This window comes from Pseudorca crassidens, chromosome 1 (assembly GCF_039906515.1).
Source record: "Pseudorca crassidens isolate mPseCra1 chromosome 1, mPseCra1.hap1, whole genome shotgun sequence".
Taxonomy (NCBI): domain Eukaryota; kingdom Metazoa; phylum Chordata; class Mammalia; order Artiodactyla; family Delphinidae; genus Pseudorca; species Pseudorca crassidens.
In genome coordinates, this window is record NC_090296.1 from 125,277,646 (window position 1) to 125,296,191 (window position 18,546).

At 45.8% G+C, this 18,546-nt stretch overlaps 1 protein-coding gene across 9 annotated transcripts in view; it reads left to right on the forward strand.

Moving 5' to 3' along the window:
- The window catches only part of TBC1D2B (TBC1 domain family member 2B), an 87,171-nt gene that overhangs the window by 4,505 nt on the left and 64,120 nt on the right, over positions 1-18,546 (forward strand). For 5 of the 9 annotated variants that reach the window (XM_067755423.1, XM_067755343.1, XM_067755353.1 and 2 more), the window contains exon 2: positions 15,986-16,139. In XM_067755423.1, the coding sequence (XP_067611524.1) occupies positions 15,986-16,139 (154 nt within the window). Of the gene's footprint in view, positions 1-11,036; positions 11,157-15,985; positions 16,140-18,546 lie in introns of those variants that run through there. The other 4 variants (XM_067755385.1, XM_067755402.1, XM_067755364.1 and 1 more) reach the window with 3 other exon arrangements.

Below are 18,546 nucleotides of genomic sequence, written 5' to 3' on the forward strand. Positions count from 1 at the left end.
CTAAATGGCTCTGCTAAGCTGTTCTTCCCTGGGGCGTCCGCTCAGGGGTCTTGAAATGTTATTTAAATCTTTTATCGAGACCTGACTTTCCATGGATTTTTCGTGGCATCCCAATGAGTAAGTTTCTTAAAGGCAGGTATAGTCTCACAGGTGTGATGTCGCCGTGGCTTTCTGTCTCCCACTGTCTTGTCACACAGGCCTCATGGTAGTGTGACCTCCACACTATTTCCTGCTCATGAGGCTCTAAGCACTGCTGTTTGCATCCTTGCCCTCCCAGAACAGCACCTGCACAAAGTAGGTGCCCAGGCAGACGTTTGTTCAACGAATGAGTAGAAGGTCATTACCCAGTAAGCGCTGGTTTTGGTGTGAGCTCCAGCCCTTTAGAAGTGATCAGCCAGAATTCTCAAATGTATTAAATGACATTCTCACCACATGTCATGGAGGTGCCTGCCATTCAAGGAATGCCCAGTAAATATGACAGGCATCAGGGGTTCAAAAGACGGATTACCGTCGGTCCTTCATTTTCAGGTCTCTTGTATTTCATGCCCACAGTCTTGACTCTGAGGACACTGTTGTAGCAGTGGGTGAATGTTTTATGTAAAAGGCCATGTAGTAAATATTTTAGGTCTTCCATCAGTGCCATCTCTGTGACTACTCTGCTCTGCTGTTATAGTACAGAAACAACTGTAGAATGAGTGTAGCTGTGTTCCCATAATTTTTGTTTATGGATTCTGGAATTTGAATTTCATGTAATTTTCACACGCCACAAAATACTGTTCTTTTGGGTTTTTTTTTTCAGCCATCTGAAAACATAGAGACCTTTCTTGGCTTGTAGCTGTGTAAAAATAGGCAGTAGGCTGGATAGGCCCTCAGGCTGTAGTTCACTGGCTCTGGTGTTTTAGAAAGGCCTGGACACTTCTCATTCATTCTGTCACTTACCCATTCTGTGTGCTTAGGCACTGGGGGTATAGACTGAACAAGGTGAACACAGTTCCTGTCCTTGGGGAGCTTTCTGTGTAGCCCAGAGACAGACGTTAATAAAAACAAAACGAACACCAACCAGTGCTGTGAAGTTTAAAAGGGAAGAGATGGGATGCATGTATAATAGGGGGTCCTAATTTAGATTGGAAGGAGGAGGGCTAGGGAAGACTTCCTGAGGAAATGACATTTGAGCTGAGGCATGAAGGGCACATTGGTGTTGACTGGAGAAATGGAGAGGGGAGTAGAGTGTTCTAGGGAGAGGAAGTGGCAGGAGCGGAGCCCCTTAGGTGTGTAGGGGACTCAAGGAATGCCCGATGGCAGCTGGGGTGGAGGGGATGGCCTTGGGGCCCGAGGTGTAGGAATCATCAAAGAATTTTCAGCAGGGCTTAACAAATAGTTGGCGTTTTTTTTTTCCTCCCAAACTGATGGTTGGGTTATATCCAGTATTTTCATCTAATTATGTTGGAGAATTGTCTTGTCTTATGTTTTAAGAGTTGAAATATTAATATGTTATCCACTGGAAAACAGGTTTTAAAGTTGATAAATGCAGAGTTGAAGATCTCGTGGTCCATTGCCTCTTAAGAACCATTGTTTCTGAGCAGGGGTTGCTGGCTCGGGGGCTGTGTGGCTACAGCCTGCCGCACCCCTCTCGGGGACTGCCTTTCCCAAAGCATTCCTCATGGCCACCTTCCCTGACTTCTCTCATGTCCCACTTGCTTTGCTCATATGCGTGTTACCAGTTTCCTTCCCCTTTGGAGGAAACCGTTGCTTGAGAAATGGAGGGAGGGGTCACGTGCATTCAGGGTTGAGATGTGAATACAGCTCTCGCATTTCACTGAGGCTTCTGAGGGGTGGACGGCTCTCCTTGTTCAGGTGCCTGCATCCATCATCAGCCTTCCCATCTCTGGGCAGAACAAAATATAGATAATAACCCTCCTTCCAAAGAAAGAAAAGAACCCCGTTATTGTAGAAATGACTCTCCGGTTGGTGGAGTGGAAGGGGTTTTGATTAGGAATTTTCCGTTCTTTTAGAGATTTATGTAGTAGGGTCTTAATGACATTTGAGTGGGTGTTTAGCTACATCCTGGAAGGCCCAGTCCTAAGTGGATTTTGTTCCTTTTCACAGAGTGAATGCAATATGGAATGGTGAATTAGAAAGTAGTGATGCTTCTAACCAGCGTCCTGCTAAATATTCTTCCTGGGAACTCGGTGAAGTGAATGTGCCGGGTGCGTGGATGTGCGAGGCCTTCAGGGGCGGGAGGCCGAGGTGGTCCCCGGAGAGGCTGCAGGTGTCATGATCACGCAATGAACAGTAGCTCACCAAGCCGCACAGGAAACCCCGAATGGACAGATTCAGGGTGGTGGTGCTCCCTAAAATGGGTCTAGTCCTGTTCTGGTGTTTGAGCATCTGATGCCGTGTCCTACTAGAGCCCAACTCCCGGAGGGCAGAGTTTTGTCCCTGGTTCACCGCTTCAGCCTTAATGCTGAGCAGAGTGTCAGGCACGGATTATATGCTCTGTATATACCGGGTAGCCGAATGAATACTTCTTACCCTCATGCCCTCTTGGGGTGGGTGTGTGGTATGCCCTTGTCGCATGGTCAGAAGGAGATTTGCAGTGTCCATTTCTTCCTTTAGCAAATAGTTTTGCGCATCCACCATGTTGTAAGCATTATGCTTTTTCTGCATATACAGCAGTGAAAGTTTTCCATTCATTTCAGAAACTACAGTGTTAAGACTTTAAAAATAGATTAGCACCTGATAGCTTTGAGAAAAAACTTTGGAGAGAAACCATTTTTGTCTGTAGTATTCAGAGTTGGGAGTAAATATCAAATGTCTGCAAGTTTTTTGATCCTGAGGGGGGTCTGGCATCTTTCCATAGTAAATAAAGAGTGAGGCAGGGAATCCTGAATGTAAAGTACTGATTTGGATATCACCCACGGCCAGAAATCTGTGGTTTGTACAATAATTTCTATGGGCATTGTGGAATTGGGGAGATCTGTGTGACTGATCACCAGGAAGAGCTCCCTGGAGAAATGGGCTGGGGAGTTGGTTAGGTTTTGGTATAATTGTATAGCTGTTCAAAGGTTTAGTTCCTTTTGGATCAACAAGAAGTGTTCCCAGTCTGATGGGAATCAGCATCTTTTCATGAGTTTGCATGCTTGGCCAGTGCTTAACTTCTTCTGACGGATTGTGTGGGAAAACTGGAATCTGGGGGAGAAGGGAGCATTCAGGAGCTGAGATCCTTTGGCCTCCTCTCTGGCCCTTTCCAGGGCCAGCCGTCCTGGAAAGAGCAGACGTCCTTTGAGCGGTCTGCCCTCAGGTGAGAACTTGTCTGGGCATCGGATGGCAGGCCTGGCAGGCCTGGCGGTGGACTGGAGGCGGACAGGCCAGTGTTATCAGAGATGTTGATCTTGGATTATAGGAGTTATTTCTAGGCAGCGAGCCCAGTTTTCGTTTCCCTTTCCAGCTCTGTGATGTCCAGGGGAGACTGTGCTTGGAAATTTGATGCAGCCAGCCAGCCATTCACGTAACAGTCTTGGTTGGGCAAGGCCGTGATGGACATCTAGCGGGAGTCAGGTGTTGCCTCTGGCCTCTCGGAGCTGTCCTGTTCTGGGGTTTCATTAGGGCATTGTCATCAAGTGGCTCTGTGAGGTGGAGGAAGTCATTTGGTGTTTTTGTTCCAAGGGTCATTATCCCTGAGTCAGAACTGACGAGACCCTCAGATGAGCCCGCCCTGCCCCTTGTGTGATAGAGTGAGAAACAGAGTCCCACAGCTAGTTAGCAGCAGCTCTGGCACTAAAACCTCCCCCAGACACCTGAGTGATATTTAGCCATTTTAAACCCAGCAGTTTGATGCTATTTGCCATTCTACTCCCTTAGTAGGAAATTAGGCTTATTCTGTTTTTAGTTGTTGTACACAGATTCTGAAATTGTACATTTACCTCTTCGGTGCTGCAGCATAGATGTAAGATGTTCAAGTCACATGAAGATTGGAAATTAACAGTATAGATGATAAGCTTCCAGTGGGGGTTGATTGATTATAGACATTAGTGGTGTTTCCCTGGCAGGGACTAGACCTGCACATCCCTGTTGAGGAGCCTTCTCTTTGGAGGTGTGCAGAGGAAAACTGACCCTTGGTATGATTTCTCTTGCTGCTCTGTAAGCCATGCCCTCTAGCTTCAGAAGTGAACCAGTTTTGGGGCTTCCCTGGTGGCGCAGTGGTTAAGAATCCGCCTGCCAGTGCAGGGGACACGGGTTCGAGCCCTGGTCCTGGAAGATCCCGTGTGCCGCAGAGCAACTAAGCCCGTGCTCCACAACTACTGAGCCTGTGCTCTAGAGCCTGTGAGTCACAACTGCTGAAGCCCATGTGCCTAGAGCCTATGCTCTGCAACAAGAGAAGCCACCGCAATGAGAAGCCCACGTACCACAACGAAGAGTAGCCCCCGCTTGCCACAACTAGAGAAAAGCCCGCACGCAGCAACGGAGACCCAACGCAGCCAAAAATAAATAAATTAAATAAATAAATTTTAAAAAAGAAGTGAACCAGCTTTTTAAGCGTCACAGTTTACACAGCTCTCTCACATATACTATCCCAGAGGTAACACGATGATAAGGCTATCTTTCATTTCTGTCCTTTAAAGGGAAGCATCTCCTTGAGAATTGTGGTTCTCAGATTGGTGTGGGGAAGGAGCCTCCTGGGATCCTGTTAACATGCAGGTTGTGGGGTTCCCCCCTAGAGATTCTGATTCGGTTGGTAGGCCAGGGTGGACCTCAGGAATCTGCATCTTTATCCATTGTGCCGACCCTTCTGCTGCAGACCTTTATGGTCCTCTCTGAGAAACACCACTCTCCGCCAGATCATGAAGTACTGCTCTCTTTGACTGTGAAGTAAAGACTGGCCCTATTTGAGGATGGTTTTCTAAGCAGACTAGAAATAACTAAACTGCGTGGGTGGAGACCAGTGAAGTGTGAGCCATTTATCCTTAGGTTGACACTCTGTGGTTTATATCTGCTACCTTCTTTGCATTCTGAGTTTCTGTGCTCCAGAGCAATGGTTTGGGGCCTGTGACTCCCTCCTCCCAATGGCCCTGAAGTTTCTGTCTCCTGAGCTGATTGCTCAGTCACTGGCACAGCACCACATTTCAGTGTTCCTCCAGGGCCATTCAGAGGGAAGCTCCTGGAGGGCGATAGTGTTCGCTTGCCATCCTTAGGGTGATTCTGGGAGGGTGAGTTTTAATGATTACCACCACCAAACAACTGATAAGGACTTTTAGAGCCCCCAGCTTTTCACCCAGAGAGGGGGGAGTAACCGATTGATATAGGAGAACCATCTGGCACTTTCTGGAGGTACCAGCTCTATCTTAAAAGACTGTTAGAAATCAACATGCTTCCCAAACACTCTTGTAAACTCACTAAAAGGTTAGGCAGATTTCTGGTTCAGGCTCCCGTGTTCCTCCTAATCTCTGGTGGGCGGTGCCTGGGAATCTGCCCCTCCCAAACCCCAGTTCATAAAACTTCATATTAAGTCAGTCATTCCTGTGTCCTACTTTTAAGTTAAAAACCATCAAGCCAGAACATTGCAGTGTTGCATGGTGTGTGGAAACCATCGCAGACAGAGATGGCGTGGGGCTCTCCACCAGTCTGCTGGCTGTGGCTGCAGGAGTTTTTATTTATCCTGAGCTCATAAAACCCTGGCGCTCTCTTATTGTGCAATGGCAGAGCTGATAGGCAGCCATAGGAATGTAGCCCTGTGGTCACTCGGAGGCCGCGTGCTCCCCTTCCCTCTGAAACAGAAAGCGTTTTGACAGGCTTCCACACTTCCTGCCGGGAAGAGCAGGCCCAGAGAGTGTCTTTGTCCTTGCCCTCGCCTTGGTGAAATCTGTCGTCTGGGCCAGGCCCCTCACAAGCCCAGTTATCTTTATTGTCCTCTTTTCTAGAACACGCATTTGCTTGTCTTTGTTCTGTTTGTAGTCTTCTCCTAGTCTGTAATCTTCGTTAAATTGTTAGAGATGGGTTTAAGGAGTGGCTGATCTTTCAAGGTGTTTGGTTTTTAAAAGAAGATGCTTGAGTATCAGAGATGGCAAAACTCCTCAGACCGCTACCTCCCAGAATGGGTGAGACGTGGGGCACCTTCCCGAGGAGAGGCTGCCCCCCACTGCCAACTGTCCAGGGAAAGTGGTGGCGGGGGAGGTCTGGGTTCTTGCTCAGCCTTTGAAAAGGATTTAGATTAGAATTCATGTAATTATTTTGCAAAATAAGTTATGTGCAAATGCTGACTTCAGGGTAGCCATTTAAAAAGACAAAAAAATAAGAACTTATCGTGTTAGAGGAACGGAGGTCTGTACAATTGCACTCCATTTTCCCAGGAGCCAGGAGATCCAGTATTATTTCCCTTCTCAGCATCAGTCACTGGGCTGAAACAGAAGATTTCAAAACTTTCCCAAGGAAAAATTACTTTTCTTTTCATTGGTACTGGGCCAGATCCCGTGAGATTGTTTCCAGCCCCATGGTTTTGAAATGTTCAGAAGAATATTTGGAACCTAAAGTTATTTATCAGATATGGGGTTGTAGTCTGTTTTTCATCTGAGTTTTGTTTTGTATTATCAGGCTGTTTACAATGTTCCTGTGCTTTTTATTGCTTATGGAAGAATTACCTTGGGAATCCAGATATACTTCTTTCTTTCTTTGTTTGGCCACGCCTTGGGACTTGTGGTGTCTTAGTTCCCTGACCAGGAATTGAACCCAGGCTACAGCAGTGAAAGCACCGAGTCTTAACCACTGAACTGCCAGGGAATCCCTCAGATATCCTTCTTTAGATTTAAGAAACGAAAATTCCTTCATTATGAGCAGGCATTGCATCCTTTTAAGTTATGACTGAGTCAAACTATGCATGCAGTTTAAATTGCTTTCTATGACGTGTGCAAACTTAGCCCATCTCTGTTCTCTTCTCGTGGCTGTCTCGTGACCGTTGGTTATTCTGTTCTTCTGACTTATAAACATGGTAGGCACTGACACTTTGGGGAGGAGCCCAGAGTTCATACCCTAAGTGGGTGACTGAAGTGCTCTGTCATCACCATATAGCATGATTGGTTCTGTAAGGGACGTCGGATGGCCTCATAGATGGGGTGTTTGAACTGGGTCTTGAGGGGTGAGTAGGCGTTTGCAAATGGGTTTAATTAGTGCAGTAGGAGGAGGGGTCGTTGAAGCTGAGCTGGCTTCTGTGTGCCTGTTGTGTGGGCAAAAGGCTATGGTCCTGTGGAGTGTGGGGCAGTGTAGGCCAGGTGACCATGCCAAACCAGAGAGTTTTAAGCATGGAATAAATATGGCTTAGGTGGCTATGTGTAAGAAGGGGGTTTGGGGAGGGGCGACTGAGGACAGCAAGACCAGTTAGGACGCTCTTGCAGAGGCCTGAGGTTGATGAACCAGGGCAGCGTCAGGGAGCAGGAATCTGAGAGACTGACAAAGGGATTCTTTGGACTTGGAGACCTGGTGATCCTATTATGCTGGAGGACAGTTCCTCTCTTCTCTACATTTTTTATGTGTGGTCTTATTATTGCTCACTGCAGTCTATTTTTAAAGAAATGTCTTTAGAGAAGAATTGTGGCTCAGAGCATCCAGTGGGAGCACCTTATAGCCGATTGATGGTCATACTCTCTCCAACCCAGTGAAGCTGTGCTGAGCCCCCTTCGATGTCCTGAGGAACTTCTGTACTGTCAAAAAGACCAGCCTCGGGCTTCCCTGGTGGCGCAGTGGTTGAGAGTCCGCCTGCCAATGCAGGGGACATGTTCGTGCCCCGGTCCGGGAAGATCCCACATGCCGCGGAGCGGCTGGGCCCACGAGCCATGGCCGCTGGGCTTGCGCGTCCGGAGCCTGTGCTCCGCGACGGGAGAGGCCACAAAAGTGAGAGGCCTGCGTACCGCAAAAAAAAAAAAAAAAAAAAAAAAAAAAGACCAGCCTCTGATGTGGGAGTTGTCCTTGCTCATGAAGCCAATACACTTTAAATTGAACTTGGCTGTTGGTTGGGGTCACCAACATTTCAGTATCTGAGAAAGACCATAGAGGAACTTCTGATTCCTGCTGACATGCTGAGGGGATGGATTTTGTCTTGGACGTGCACTTCTCCGTCTTCCCATTAATAGCAAGGAACACAGACCCAGGTTTGAATTTTGATGTGCCAACTGGCTGTGAGATCTTGGGTGATCATGATAATATGGATGGTTGACGCCTAACGAGTGTGCCAGGCACTGTTTTGAGCTTAACACGCATTAACTCATTTAATCCTCATAACAACATCACATGAAGTAGGTTCCTGTTATTCACATTTTGCCAATGAGAAGTCCGAGACACATTAAGTAACTTGCCTAATACAGCTAGCAAATGGCAGAGCTGGGATTTGAACTCAGTTAGGCTCCTGAGTCCAAGTAGGTAATACTTTGGGAAAGTAGATGGTACTATCTTGCGAGATTGTTATGAGCTCTAAATGATAGCGTGTATAAAGTGTTTAGCACAATGTCTGGCACATAGTAATTGTTTACTTAATGGTATCTAATATTATTACTAATATGCACGTATACATTATGAAATAGTCTATATAATTTTATTCCATCTTTGTAAAGAAAATTGCTACATGTATTTATGGATAGAAAAGTATCTGAAAGGATGTACTCCAAAGTGCTGATTGAAGTTATTACTGGGGATGTGGTTATATTCATTTTATTTTCTTCTTTTTCTGGATTTTTCAGATTTTCCACAGCAAACATGGGTTATTATTATTATTGAAATAAAAGTGTAAAATATGTTGTTGGGTTTTGTTTTTGTTTATTTTTTTAAAGCTGAATGGGAGCTCCCAGGCAAACAGGAGCTCCTTAAGTGCTGGCAGAGTGAGGTGCCTCTGCAAAGCTGTGGAACTCCACACTATGTTTAGTGACTTAGAATTTGTTTGTTCTTTTTCTCAGTTTGCCTTTTAATTTTGTATGGTGGTTTTGGACACACATCCAGATGTTTTTCTCTGCTGTCTTTCTTTTTGGGTTTAGACAGGCTTTTACATTCCAAGAGAACAGAAATGTTACAGCGGAGACTTTTTTCCGTGTTGCTAGGGTAAATAATCAATGCAGTGAAAATCAGTGCCTCCCTGCCCCTCCTCAGCCTGGAGTCAGCCCCCTAGAGTTGCCCGTGTGAGAAGCAGCTCTGTGGCTTGCAGTCTGGAGATCTGCCCTTTGAGCCTTCAATCTGGGGCTCAGTCCTGAAAGAGCTTTGGTTTTCCTTGTCCACAGAGTCAGGACGCACAGGGCATTTGTTGTCACAGGGCATTCGTCGTGGCCGTTGATTGTACTTCAGTGTGAACTGTTCAGGAGATCTCTGCACAGACCTTCTGTGTGAAGTGCTGCTATGCTGACGGTTGGATGTAAAGTCACATCATCCCTTGTGTACCTTTAAAATTTGGCAGAAATCTACGCAACTGTTGTTACAAGATGCAGAAAGAGACAGAAACTTAATTTTAATTTACATAGGCATCTTCTACTAATTTAAATGGTTTTTATCTTGCATTCAAATCTTGAATCAATTTTGAATTTATTTTCTTTTATATTGTGACCTAGGTTTCACACCTAGGTCGTAATTCATAATACTTTTATTTCTTTCCATATTTTTAGCCAGTTGTCCTAATGTCATTGTTCAATAATTAATAGTTTTCCCACTGATTTGATTTGAAATGCCACATAAGTATTTTATATCTATTTAGCCCTGTATTTTGATCCTCTGGTAGTAGAGTGCTGGTTTAATTATTGTGGCTTTATAATATGCTTACTTATTTGGTAGGGCAAAGCCTCATGCCTCATTTACTTTTTCAGAATTCTCAAAGGTTAAACTTCAGATGAATTTTATAATTTCATTGCCATGCTTTGAAGAACTTTTTAGAATTTTGGCTGGATTTTTTTTGTTTCTATAATGCATACAGATTTCTTAAATGTATACCTATGCATTTTGTGTTTTGTTTGTAATTGTGAACATGTTTCTAACTGTCTGTTGCTGGTATAAAGGAAACGTTTGCTCACTGGGAGGGTCTGAGAGCCGAAAATTGACCAGGTCTTACCCAGTTCTGTACCCCTAGTGTTGACTGCTGCGTTGGCCTAAGTCAGGCTCTTAATAAATATTTGCCAAGTGAATGAACAAACATTTCTATGTATATGGTGTTCCTCCTTTTTCTTCTTTTGGATTACTTTAGATAGATTCCCAGGAATGGAGTTTTTGGTTAAAGGAAATGAGCATTATTATAGCTTCTAAAATGTGCTGAGTCTTTTTAGATGGAGATTCTTTACCAAAGGGCTGGGGAATAAGAGTGCTTGGGTCAGTTGGTGGTATAGTGAGAATGTAGTTAGGAGATGAGGCCTGACTCTCTGTGTGTGCTGCAAGATTGTGGCTCCAGCCCCCATCCCCAGTAATGCACTTGCCTGCAAGAGTGGGCCCTTAATAAATAAATGTGTGTTGAGATGAATTAACTTTACTGTGGGACTTTTCTGAGCACCAAGGAAAGAGCTGGTGTTGGAGAGAGGGAAGTCCCTGGGGCCCAAGAGAAGGGACAGGTGTCTGGGGCCCATCTCCCCAAGAGTGGACTGTTTTGCGCTACTAGAGGTCTGGGTGCAAAGGCTTGTGGGAACAGCTGGAGTATCGCATGGTTCTTCTCAGCCAGCTTTCAGGGACTGATTTCCACCTCAGGCTGGATGAGGCATGGCCTGGTTTCCATTCTCTGAACTGGCACCTCACGTCATGGTGCCTAAATGCAGCAGATGTCTGTCATATCAGGACTGTGCCCACCCAGTCCTTGTCTGCCCCCAGCTCCCCAGGACATTCATGCAGCTGTGTAGGGGACAACCAGAATGGCTTTCCAAGATGTTTGGTGTGGTCTCTCATGTTGGGATTTGGTGCCATATTTGAACTATAATTTTAGCAGTTTTGAGGCAGTAGCAGTAGCTGAACATAGGAAAGAATGAGTCAGATATATGAATGCTTAACTGCATTCCAGTCACAGTGCTACGCATCTTGGGCCGTATTGAGGTCAGCAGGTTTTGCCTTTGTCTTGAAGGAACTTAGACTAGTGAAGCACACTGCCGTGGGAAGCTGTCCTGGGCTACATGGTGCTGTGAGTTCCCCATTCCGAGGATGGAAAGAGCATGCAGGTCAGGGAAACCTTATTTGGGTTTTGAAGGATGAGTAGGAGTTGGAGAGAATGGTGTCATGGGAGACTCAGGATATGGTCCCAGTGAGACTTCAGACAGTAGATACTGACACTGACCTGTTGGATGCCTGCCTGGCATCGGCTCTTACTGTCTACTGAGCTGTGAAACTTTGCCTCGTCTTTGCTCCTTCCAATATGATTGGAATGTCTGTCTGGCTTTTCAGAATTTGGGACTAAAGCATTTAAAATGGTGATTTGGGGTAGGGTGGGGCAGATATTGATTCTCTCCGGGTTATGCTGGTGGTGGTGATAAGCTTCAGCACTGACTGGCTCATTTGTCACCAGCTGGGCTGCAGCTCAGTGGAGCGAGCCCTGGTGATGGACTCCTTGAGGTGCTGTCTGTGAAGCCAGATCACTCGAGGGTCCTTGCCTTCCTTTGGGAGGGGGCAGTAAAGACACTGAAACTGTGAGCCATCAGCCAGACCAGCCAGACCCATTCTTTGGGATCCCCAAATAATGTTGGCATCTCCATGGACATTAACAGAGCATGGGGTGGTTGGAGATATGGAGGTACCTAGTTAAAGAAGAAAGTTATTTGAGTCATAAAGTCCTTTGGGAGGTGAATAGTGTTGGCTGCCCCACACTCTCAAGAACCCCATGCCCTTGGTCATCCCCAAGGCCGTTTCCCACCAAGCCAGATCTCCCACCAACCTTGGCTCTCAAAATGGAATTTGTTTGCTGTCATGATCTAGACCAGCACTGTTCAATAAAGACAGTGTGAATCAGTTATGTACTTTTTTAAAAAAAATAAATTTATTTATTTATTTTTGGCTGCGTTGGGCCTTCGTTGCTGCGTGTGGACTTTCTCTAGTTTCGGTGAGCGGGGGCTACTCTTCATTGCGGTGCGCAAGCTTCTCTTGTTGCAGAGCACGGGCTCTAGGGTGCACGGGCTTCAGTAGTTGTGGCACGCAGCCTCAGTAATTGTGGCACGTGGGCTCAGTAGTTGTGGCTCGCAGGCTTAGTTGCTCCGCGGCATGTGGGATCTTCCCGGACCAGGGCTCAAACCTGCAGTGTCCCCTGCACTGGCAGGAGGATTCTTAACCACTGCGCCACCAGGGAAGTCTCGCCAGTTATATACTTTCAAGTTTTCAGATACCCACATTAAACAGGTGAAATTAATTTTAATAAATATATTTTGTTTAACCCAATGTGTCTATAATATTTCATCGTGTGGTAGTAGCCGTGTTTCACGTGCTCGTGAGCCATGTGTGGCTAGCGGCTACTGTGTTTGGATGGGGCAGATTTAGACCAACTTTACCTGACTAACCAGGACTGGGGCAATGAAGAGACTAGTTCGTGATTCTACATCTAATTAGGACTGAACAAGATCAAATCTCAGTTCAGTCTCTGTTTAAAAGATATCAAATGGGAAACACGGAGGTTTTGTGGATCGATGCTGATTGTGCTGTTCTACTTTTAATCCTGCCCTGTCTCATGGGTCTCAGCTCCCTGAGGGAAGGGCCTCTGGGGGCTTTTCCACCTCCTTGATCATAGCACGTGCCGTGGAGCCATGTGCCCCCAACAGCCTTTCACAGCTGCTTGGGGATTGAATTTGAGGTGCTTTTAGTGGTTGCTAGATTTTTTTGTTTTTAAAGGAAATGAACCCCAGTTAATCATTGTCTCGAGGTAGTTTTGCCTGCCTTATTGACCAGATTTCTGTAACATGAATAATATGTCAGACATTGAGAGCATGTGATCTAAAAGTTCTTTTGCCCGAGGAATTTAGTGAGAGATGATTAAGAAGTTACTAACTGTTCCTCAGTCAGAATTTAATACTCAGAGATTTAAAGGGAAAAGGCTTTATTGTAACAAGCAGCTTTCTCATGGTGTTTGCATTTCAGGAAACAGCTAGAGGTTAGTGATGGATCTGACACAGTATGGTCTTCTCCCTGGGATGGGGACGGGGGCCAGGCAGGGGAGCTGGTGGGAGGACCAGAATGCATGCACACATGTGCACACACATGCACGCACTGTCAAAACACACACTTTCCCCTAAGCTGGGGGTCGGGAGCCTAGGGGCTCAGTATGGACTCTGTGAAAGGAGGGAGGAGGAGGGATTAGGTGGGCTTTGGGTTCTGATTTGGCTGTCTCCCAGCCCCTTGCTCTTCCAGCCACTCTCTCCCCTCCTCTGGGAGTGCTGGGGTCTCTTGTCCAGCCTCGGAGCCAGGCTGAGCCCCCAGCTGTGCTTTAGGGCTCCTGGGCCTGAGCAAATCTCCTCTTCTACCTGAACCCTGCTTCCCCCGCCCACCGCCCCAGCCCCCCCACCCCCCAATTTCCAAGAGCAGTGACTTTGTCTAATCTCATCATTGCCCTGCCAAGAATCCAGGAAGGCACTCAAGTCCCTTTGGGCGTGGTCCCTGCTTATCCCAGCTCCACCCCCCTGCCAGCCTCCCTTGCCTGTGCTCTCTTGCCTCTGGGCCTTTGCGCATACTCTTGTCTCTGCCCGGAGCTTCTTTTTTGTCTTGTCCTTCTGGCTACCACCTGCTTCCCCTTTAAGACCAAGCTCCTGCATCATTTTATGATTACTTGTTCATTCATTTCTTCACTTATTTATTCAACCAATACGTATCTGGCACTGAGCTGGATGTTAGAAAAATGGAGACATCTCAGAGTTTATGTTTATTGGAGAAGAGAGACATTAAGCCAATACTGTGAACGTTTTGAATCCACAGGTAGCAGTTTTCCTAAACTTTCAGTACCTGACCCTTGACCCATCTCCTCTGCACTCTCACACCAGCCCCACTTCACCCACTCTGACCTCTGTCATAGCACTTAACACACGCTTGAAACTACTGATTTATTTTTCCTATCTTTCTCACAAGCCCTGATTCCAGGTTCCTGGTAGATAAATATTAATAGTAAGTGTTGGTTGAATGTATGGATGAAATGATGGCTTGGCTGATAGTTGGAGGGCTTTTCTGTAAGATACCCAGAGATCATGTAGTGAATGGTTTTCCTTACCAGGGCTGTGCCTGCAAGTGTCACTAAAAAGACTCCAGGTTGTAGCAAGAGCACGTTGCTTGTGGACAGTAGAGGTTTGGTCTCTGGCTTGTCACTTGCTGTCGGGCCTACAAAGCAGTTTTCCAGATTGCCTCTGACCCTGGGGTAGAATTTATAGGTGCTGAAACCACTGTGTCTGATGTCTGTACACCTTACATCCACTGGTTCCCATAATCATGCCGTGGCATCCTTCTCCTTGGGACTCCTTTTTGGGGGCAGCCTGGAGACCTGTGACCCACACCTGCCATCTAGTTTGTTTGTTTATAGCTAGGTTCATTGTTTTGGGTTCCCTCTGTATCTTGGTTGATTTTTTTTTTTTTAATGTTTATAGTGAAATTCACTCTTTGTGGTATATAGTTCTTTGAGTTTGGACAGATACGTAGAATCATGTATCTACCCCCACAGTCATGGTGCAGAATAGGTTGATTACCCAAAAATCCACTGTGCTGCCCCTTTGTAGTCAGTCACTCCCTTCACCCAAGCCCTGGAAACCACAGATTTGTCTTCTGTCCCTATAATTTTGCCTTTTTAAGAATGTCACATAAATGGTATTGTGCAGTATGTAGCCTTTTGGGACGGGCTTCTTTCACACATGTTGTGTGAATCAGTCGTTTGCTCCTTTTTATTGCTGAACAGTATTTCATGGTACGGATGTGCCACAGTTTATCTGTTCACCAGATGAAGGACATTTGGCTTCTTTTCACTTTTTGGCGATTATGAATAAAGCCTCTGAACACTTGCATGCAGGTTTTTGTGTGAATGTATATTTTTATTCCTCTTCATTGAATACCTAGGAGTGGAGTTGCTGGGTCACTTGGTAAGTGTATTTTATAAGGAGCTGCCAAACTGTTTTCCAAAGAGCTGCACCGTTTTACATTCCCGCCAGCAATGAATGAAAGTTCCAGTTGCTCTGGATCCTTTCCAGCCTTTGGTATTATCAATTTTAAAAAATTTTAGCCATTGTAATAGATGTCCTCTCTAGTTTTTAATCTGCAGTTTTCTTTGCTCACTCTCCCAGTTGCTGACAGGATCTAAATACCATTATTTGATTTGATTTGGCAGGGATGTTATCCATACCCATGTGAGATTTGACTTCTTAATTTGTAGGTGCTCAGAGTGAAAGGGCACTGGGGATATCAAGCCTTCCTAAAACCTTTTGAGGAAAATGTTATATTGTATCATTCTGTAATTTTAGAATTTAAAAAGATTTCTTATTATTAGGGTTAAATTCTTTATTTTAAAATTGCTATTTTCTTGACCAATTGTAGTGAACAAAAGTTACTAATCTTTTTTTTTTTTAAGAAGATGTTGGGGGTAGGAGTTTATTAATTAATTTATTTATTTTTGCTGTGTTGGGCCTTCGTTTCTGTGCGAGGGCTTCCTCTAGTTGTGGCAAGCGGGGGCCACTCTTCATCGCGGTGTGCAGGCCTGTCACTATCGCAGCCTCTCTTGTTGCGGAGCACAGGCTCCAGACGCGCAGGCTCAGTAGTTGTGGCTCACGGGCCTAGTTGCTCCGCGGCATGTGGGATCTTCCCGGACCGGGGCTCGAACCCGTGTCCCCTGCATCGGCGGACAGATTCTCAACCGCTGCGCCACCAGGGAAGCCCCAGAAGTTACTAATCTTGAAATTGAAATTTCTTTGACCTGTTCTTCTTACCTCTCCCTTTCATGTGGCAAGGTGTCCAGTCTGTCCTCACAAAACATAATTATTTTTTTAAGCTCTCTATGTTATTGGTGGCCATAACACTTTTTCCCCTTCCTTCTTTTTAGGCCCCTAATCGTCAACTCATGACTTACTGGTTACAAGAGCTTCAGCAGAAGAGATGGGAATATTGCAACAGTCTCGACATGGTAAAGTGGGACAGCAGGACCTCCCCGACTCCAGGGGATTTTTCTAAGGGTCTTGTGGCCAGAGATAACACAGGTAGGTCAGAAAGGGAGGGCACCTGTGTCAGTGCTTTGTGTATCGCCGTTTGACGTAGCAAGTCAGCTTAGCAGAGGAATTGAGAATGAAAATAATGGTGATGATCCCTTATAAATGGGCTGCATCCTACAGTTATTGAGGGCTTCTGTTTCCATGTACAGGATTGTATTCAAGCCCAATGACAACCTCAGGAGTAAGGCAAGGCTGGTGCTAAGCATCCTAAAGAGATGGTACGGCTGAGAGCAGTGGGTCGTGAGTTGTGCTAAAGTCCAGTCTGACTCCAGCGCCAGCCCGCTCTCTACCCTGTCTGAAGGTGAAGCACCCAAACCCACAGCCCTGTGCACAGATATGTGTGCACACTGGCAAGATGTTCTCAAAGCACTCAGTGTGATTCAGTGATGCTTCTTGGGAAGATTTTAACTATCAGACACTAATTCCATTTTATCCTGGATCTGTGGTATTTCCATAACTCATGCTAATCCCTGGCTGATTGCAGTGTGGAGATGATGTGGTTTTATCTTTGAATATCAAAAATTAGAACCCTGTGATCTCCTCATGACTGTCTGGTGGTGCTGAGCCTTGTTAACTGAAAGAACAGGACTATGGTTATACACAGACCACCCCGAGCCGGCGCCTGCAGGGACTGCTGAGGTGGGGCTGTATTTGTGGTCCCTCTCTTAACACAGGGAGAAGAGCGGGCCCAGAAAAACCTGACCCCTGGGCCTTGAAGTAAGGCATGGAAAGGCCAGGCCATCACACCAGCATTTCTTAAGGACTGAAGGAGTACATATTGGAATTTAGCCAGCATGGGCTAGTTCTCATGCCTGTAAAGACGTGTGGTCCAAGCTTTGGAACACCTGCGGGACCTTTGCTCAGGAGAACACGGGCTACAGTCAAGCTCCCTGTGAATGAACGGTGGTATTGGCACATGTGCAGCCAACTTGTTTTGGAAACAAACGCCTTCTTGGACTTCTTAAATTATTTTTTTCCTCCAAATCCGTGTTTTCCTGCCAGCCTTGTTTTTACCAATCAGCAGGTTAACCCTTTGGTCAGTGAGAAATTACTATGTGTACTTCACTCCTCTTCCTATGCTGTGCTACGAGAGTTCTCAGGTCATTTTCATGGATGTCTTAACACGAATGATAGCAGGAGCTGAGAGGATGCCAAAACCCTCACTATGTTTAGTTTGTACTTCTGCTCATTGATGACTTAGTTATTTAAAAAAACACTATTATAGTGCTTTTGATCAAAAGAAGCTCTATAACTCAGTATCAGTCACTTGGAACGATTGGAAACCCTGCAGGGAAACCAGCAGTGTTCATGGTGGTAGCTAGTGCCTTTGGCACAGACGATACTCAACTTTGCCTCTGTTCCTTCTTTCTGAGGTCACTAAGCACTTCTCTCTAAGGGAGACTCAGGCATTAGACCGAGAGGAGGACCAAAGGAGTGAAGCCCTGTGGTCTCTTTATAACACGCATCCTTCCTTCTTTTAAGCCAAAGTGCTGAGGCTAGGGAGCCGGCAAAAACACCTGCAGCCCGCATTTGGTTCTCTGCATTTGGTTTTGGGACTCTAGCCTGGGAATTTGGAGTTGGCACCCTCTGGTGTTTACTCATTCATTCAGCAAGTAGATGCCCACGATGGGCTTGGATCTCCTCCCTCACAGAGTTTCTAGTCAAGCAGAGTGAAGAAAAAGTGAGATCACATGAGAGGGAAGGTACAGGGTACCAAGCGCCATGAATGGGTTGAGCACAGCTTTGGGGTGGGTGGGTTCACTCTCTGAGATCTGAGGATGACCCGGAGTCAGGCCAGGTGAGAGGAGTGCAGTGCCCTCCGGCAGCTGGAAGGAGGGTGTGGCCAGAGGGTACCAGCAGTGAGCTGAGCCTGGAGGCACACCCAGGGCCAGGGTGGGAGGGGCCTGGACCTCTGGGTTTGGGGTTTTGGACTCTCCTAAGAGCAGTGGAATGCTCTTAAATGCTCTTAAAATTGCTATTTTCTTGACCAATTGTACTGAACAAAAGTTACTTGAAGTCATCTTGAACAAAAGTTCAAAGTCATCTTGAACAAAAGTCATCTTGAAGATTTTATGTGCAGAACCGACTGTAATTTTGAACTTCTGCCAATTTTTATATAGCTTTTAAGAACAAATGATGAAACTTTGGATGACCAGGCAATTTGCAAGACTATAATTATTCAGGAAGTCAGAAAGTCTAAAGGGGGAAGACAAGAAGAAAAGGCTAGATTTTCGTCACCCTCCTTTTTTATCATCATTTTAGATAAAAATTGGTTAAAAGGTAAAATGAGTTAAGGTATGTGGTGGTGCTCTGTCGTGTTTCTGAAGCCATGCTTGTAATTATCTGCTCTGCTTATCCGAAATCGTGCTAACTCTAGCTAGGATTGAAGACAAAT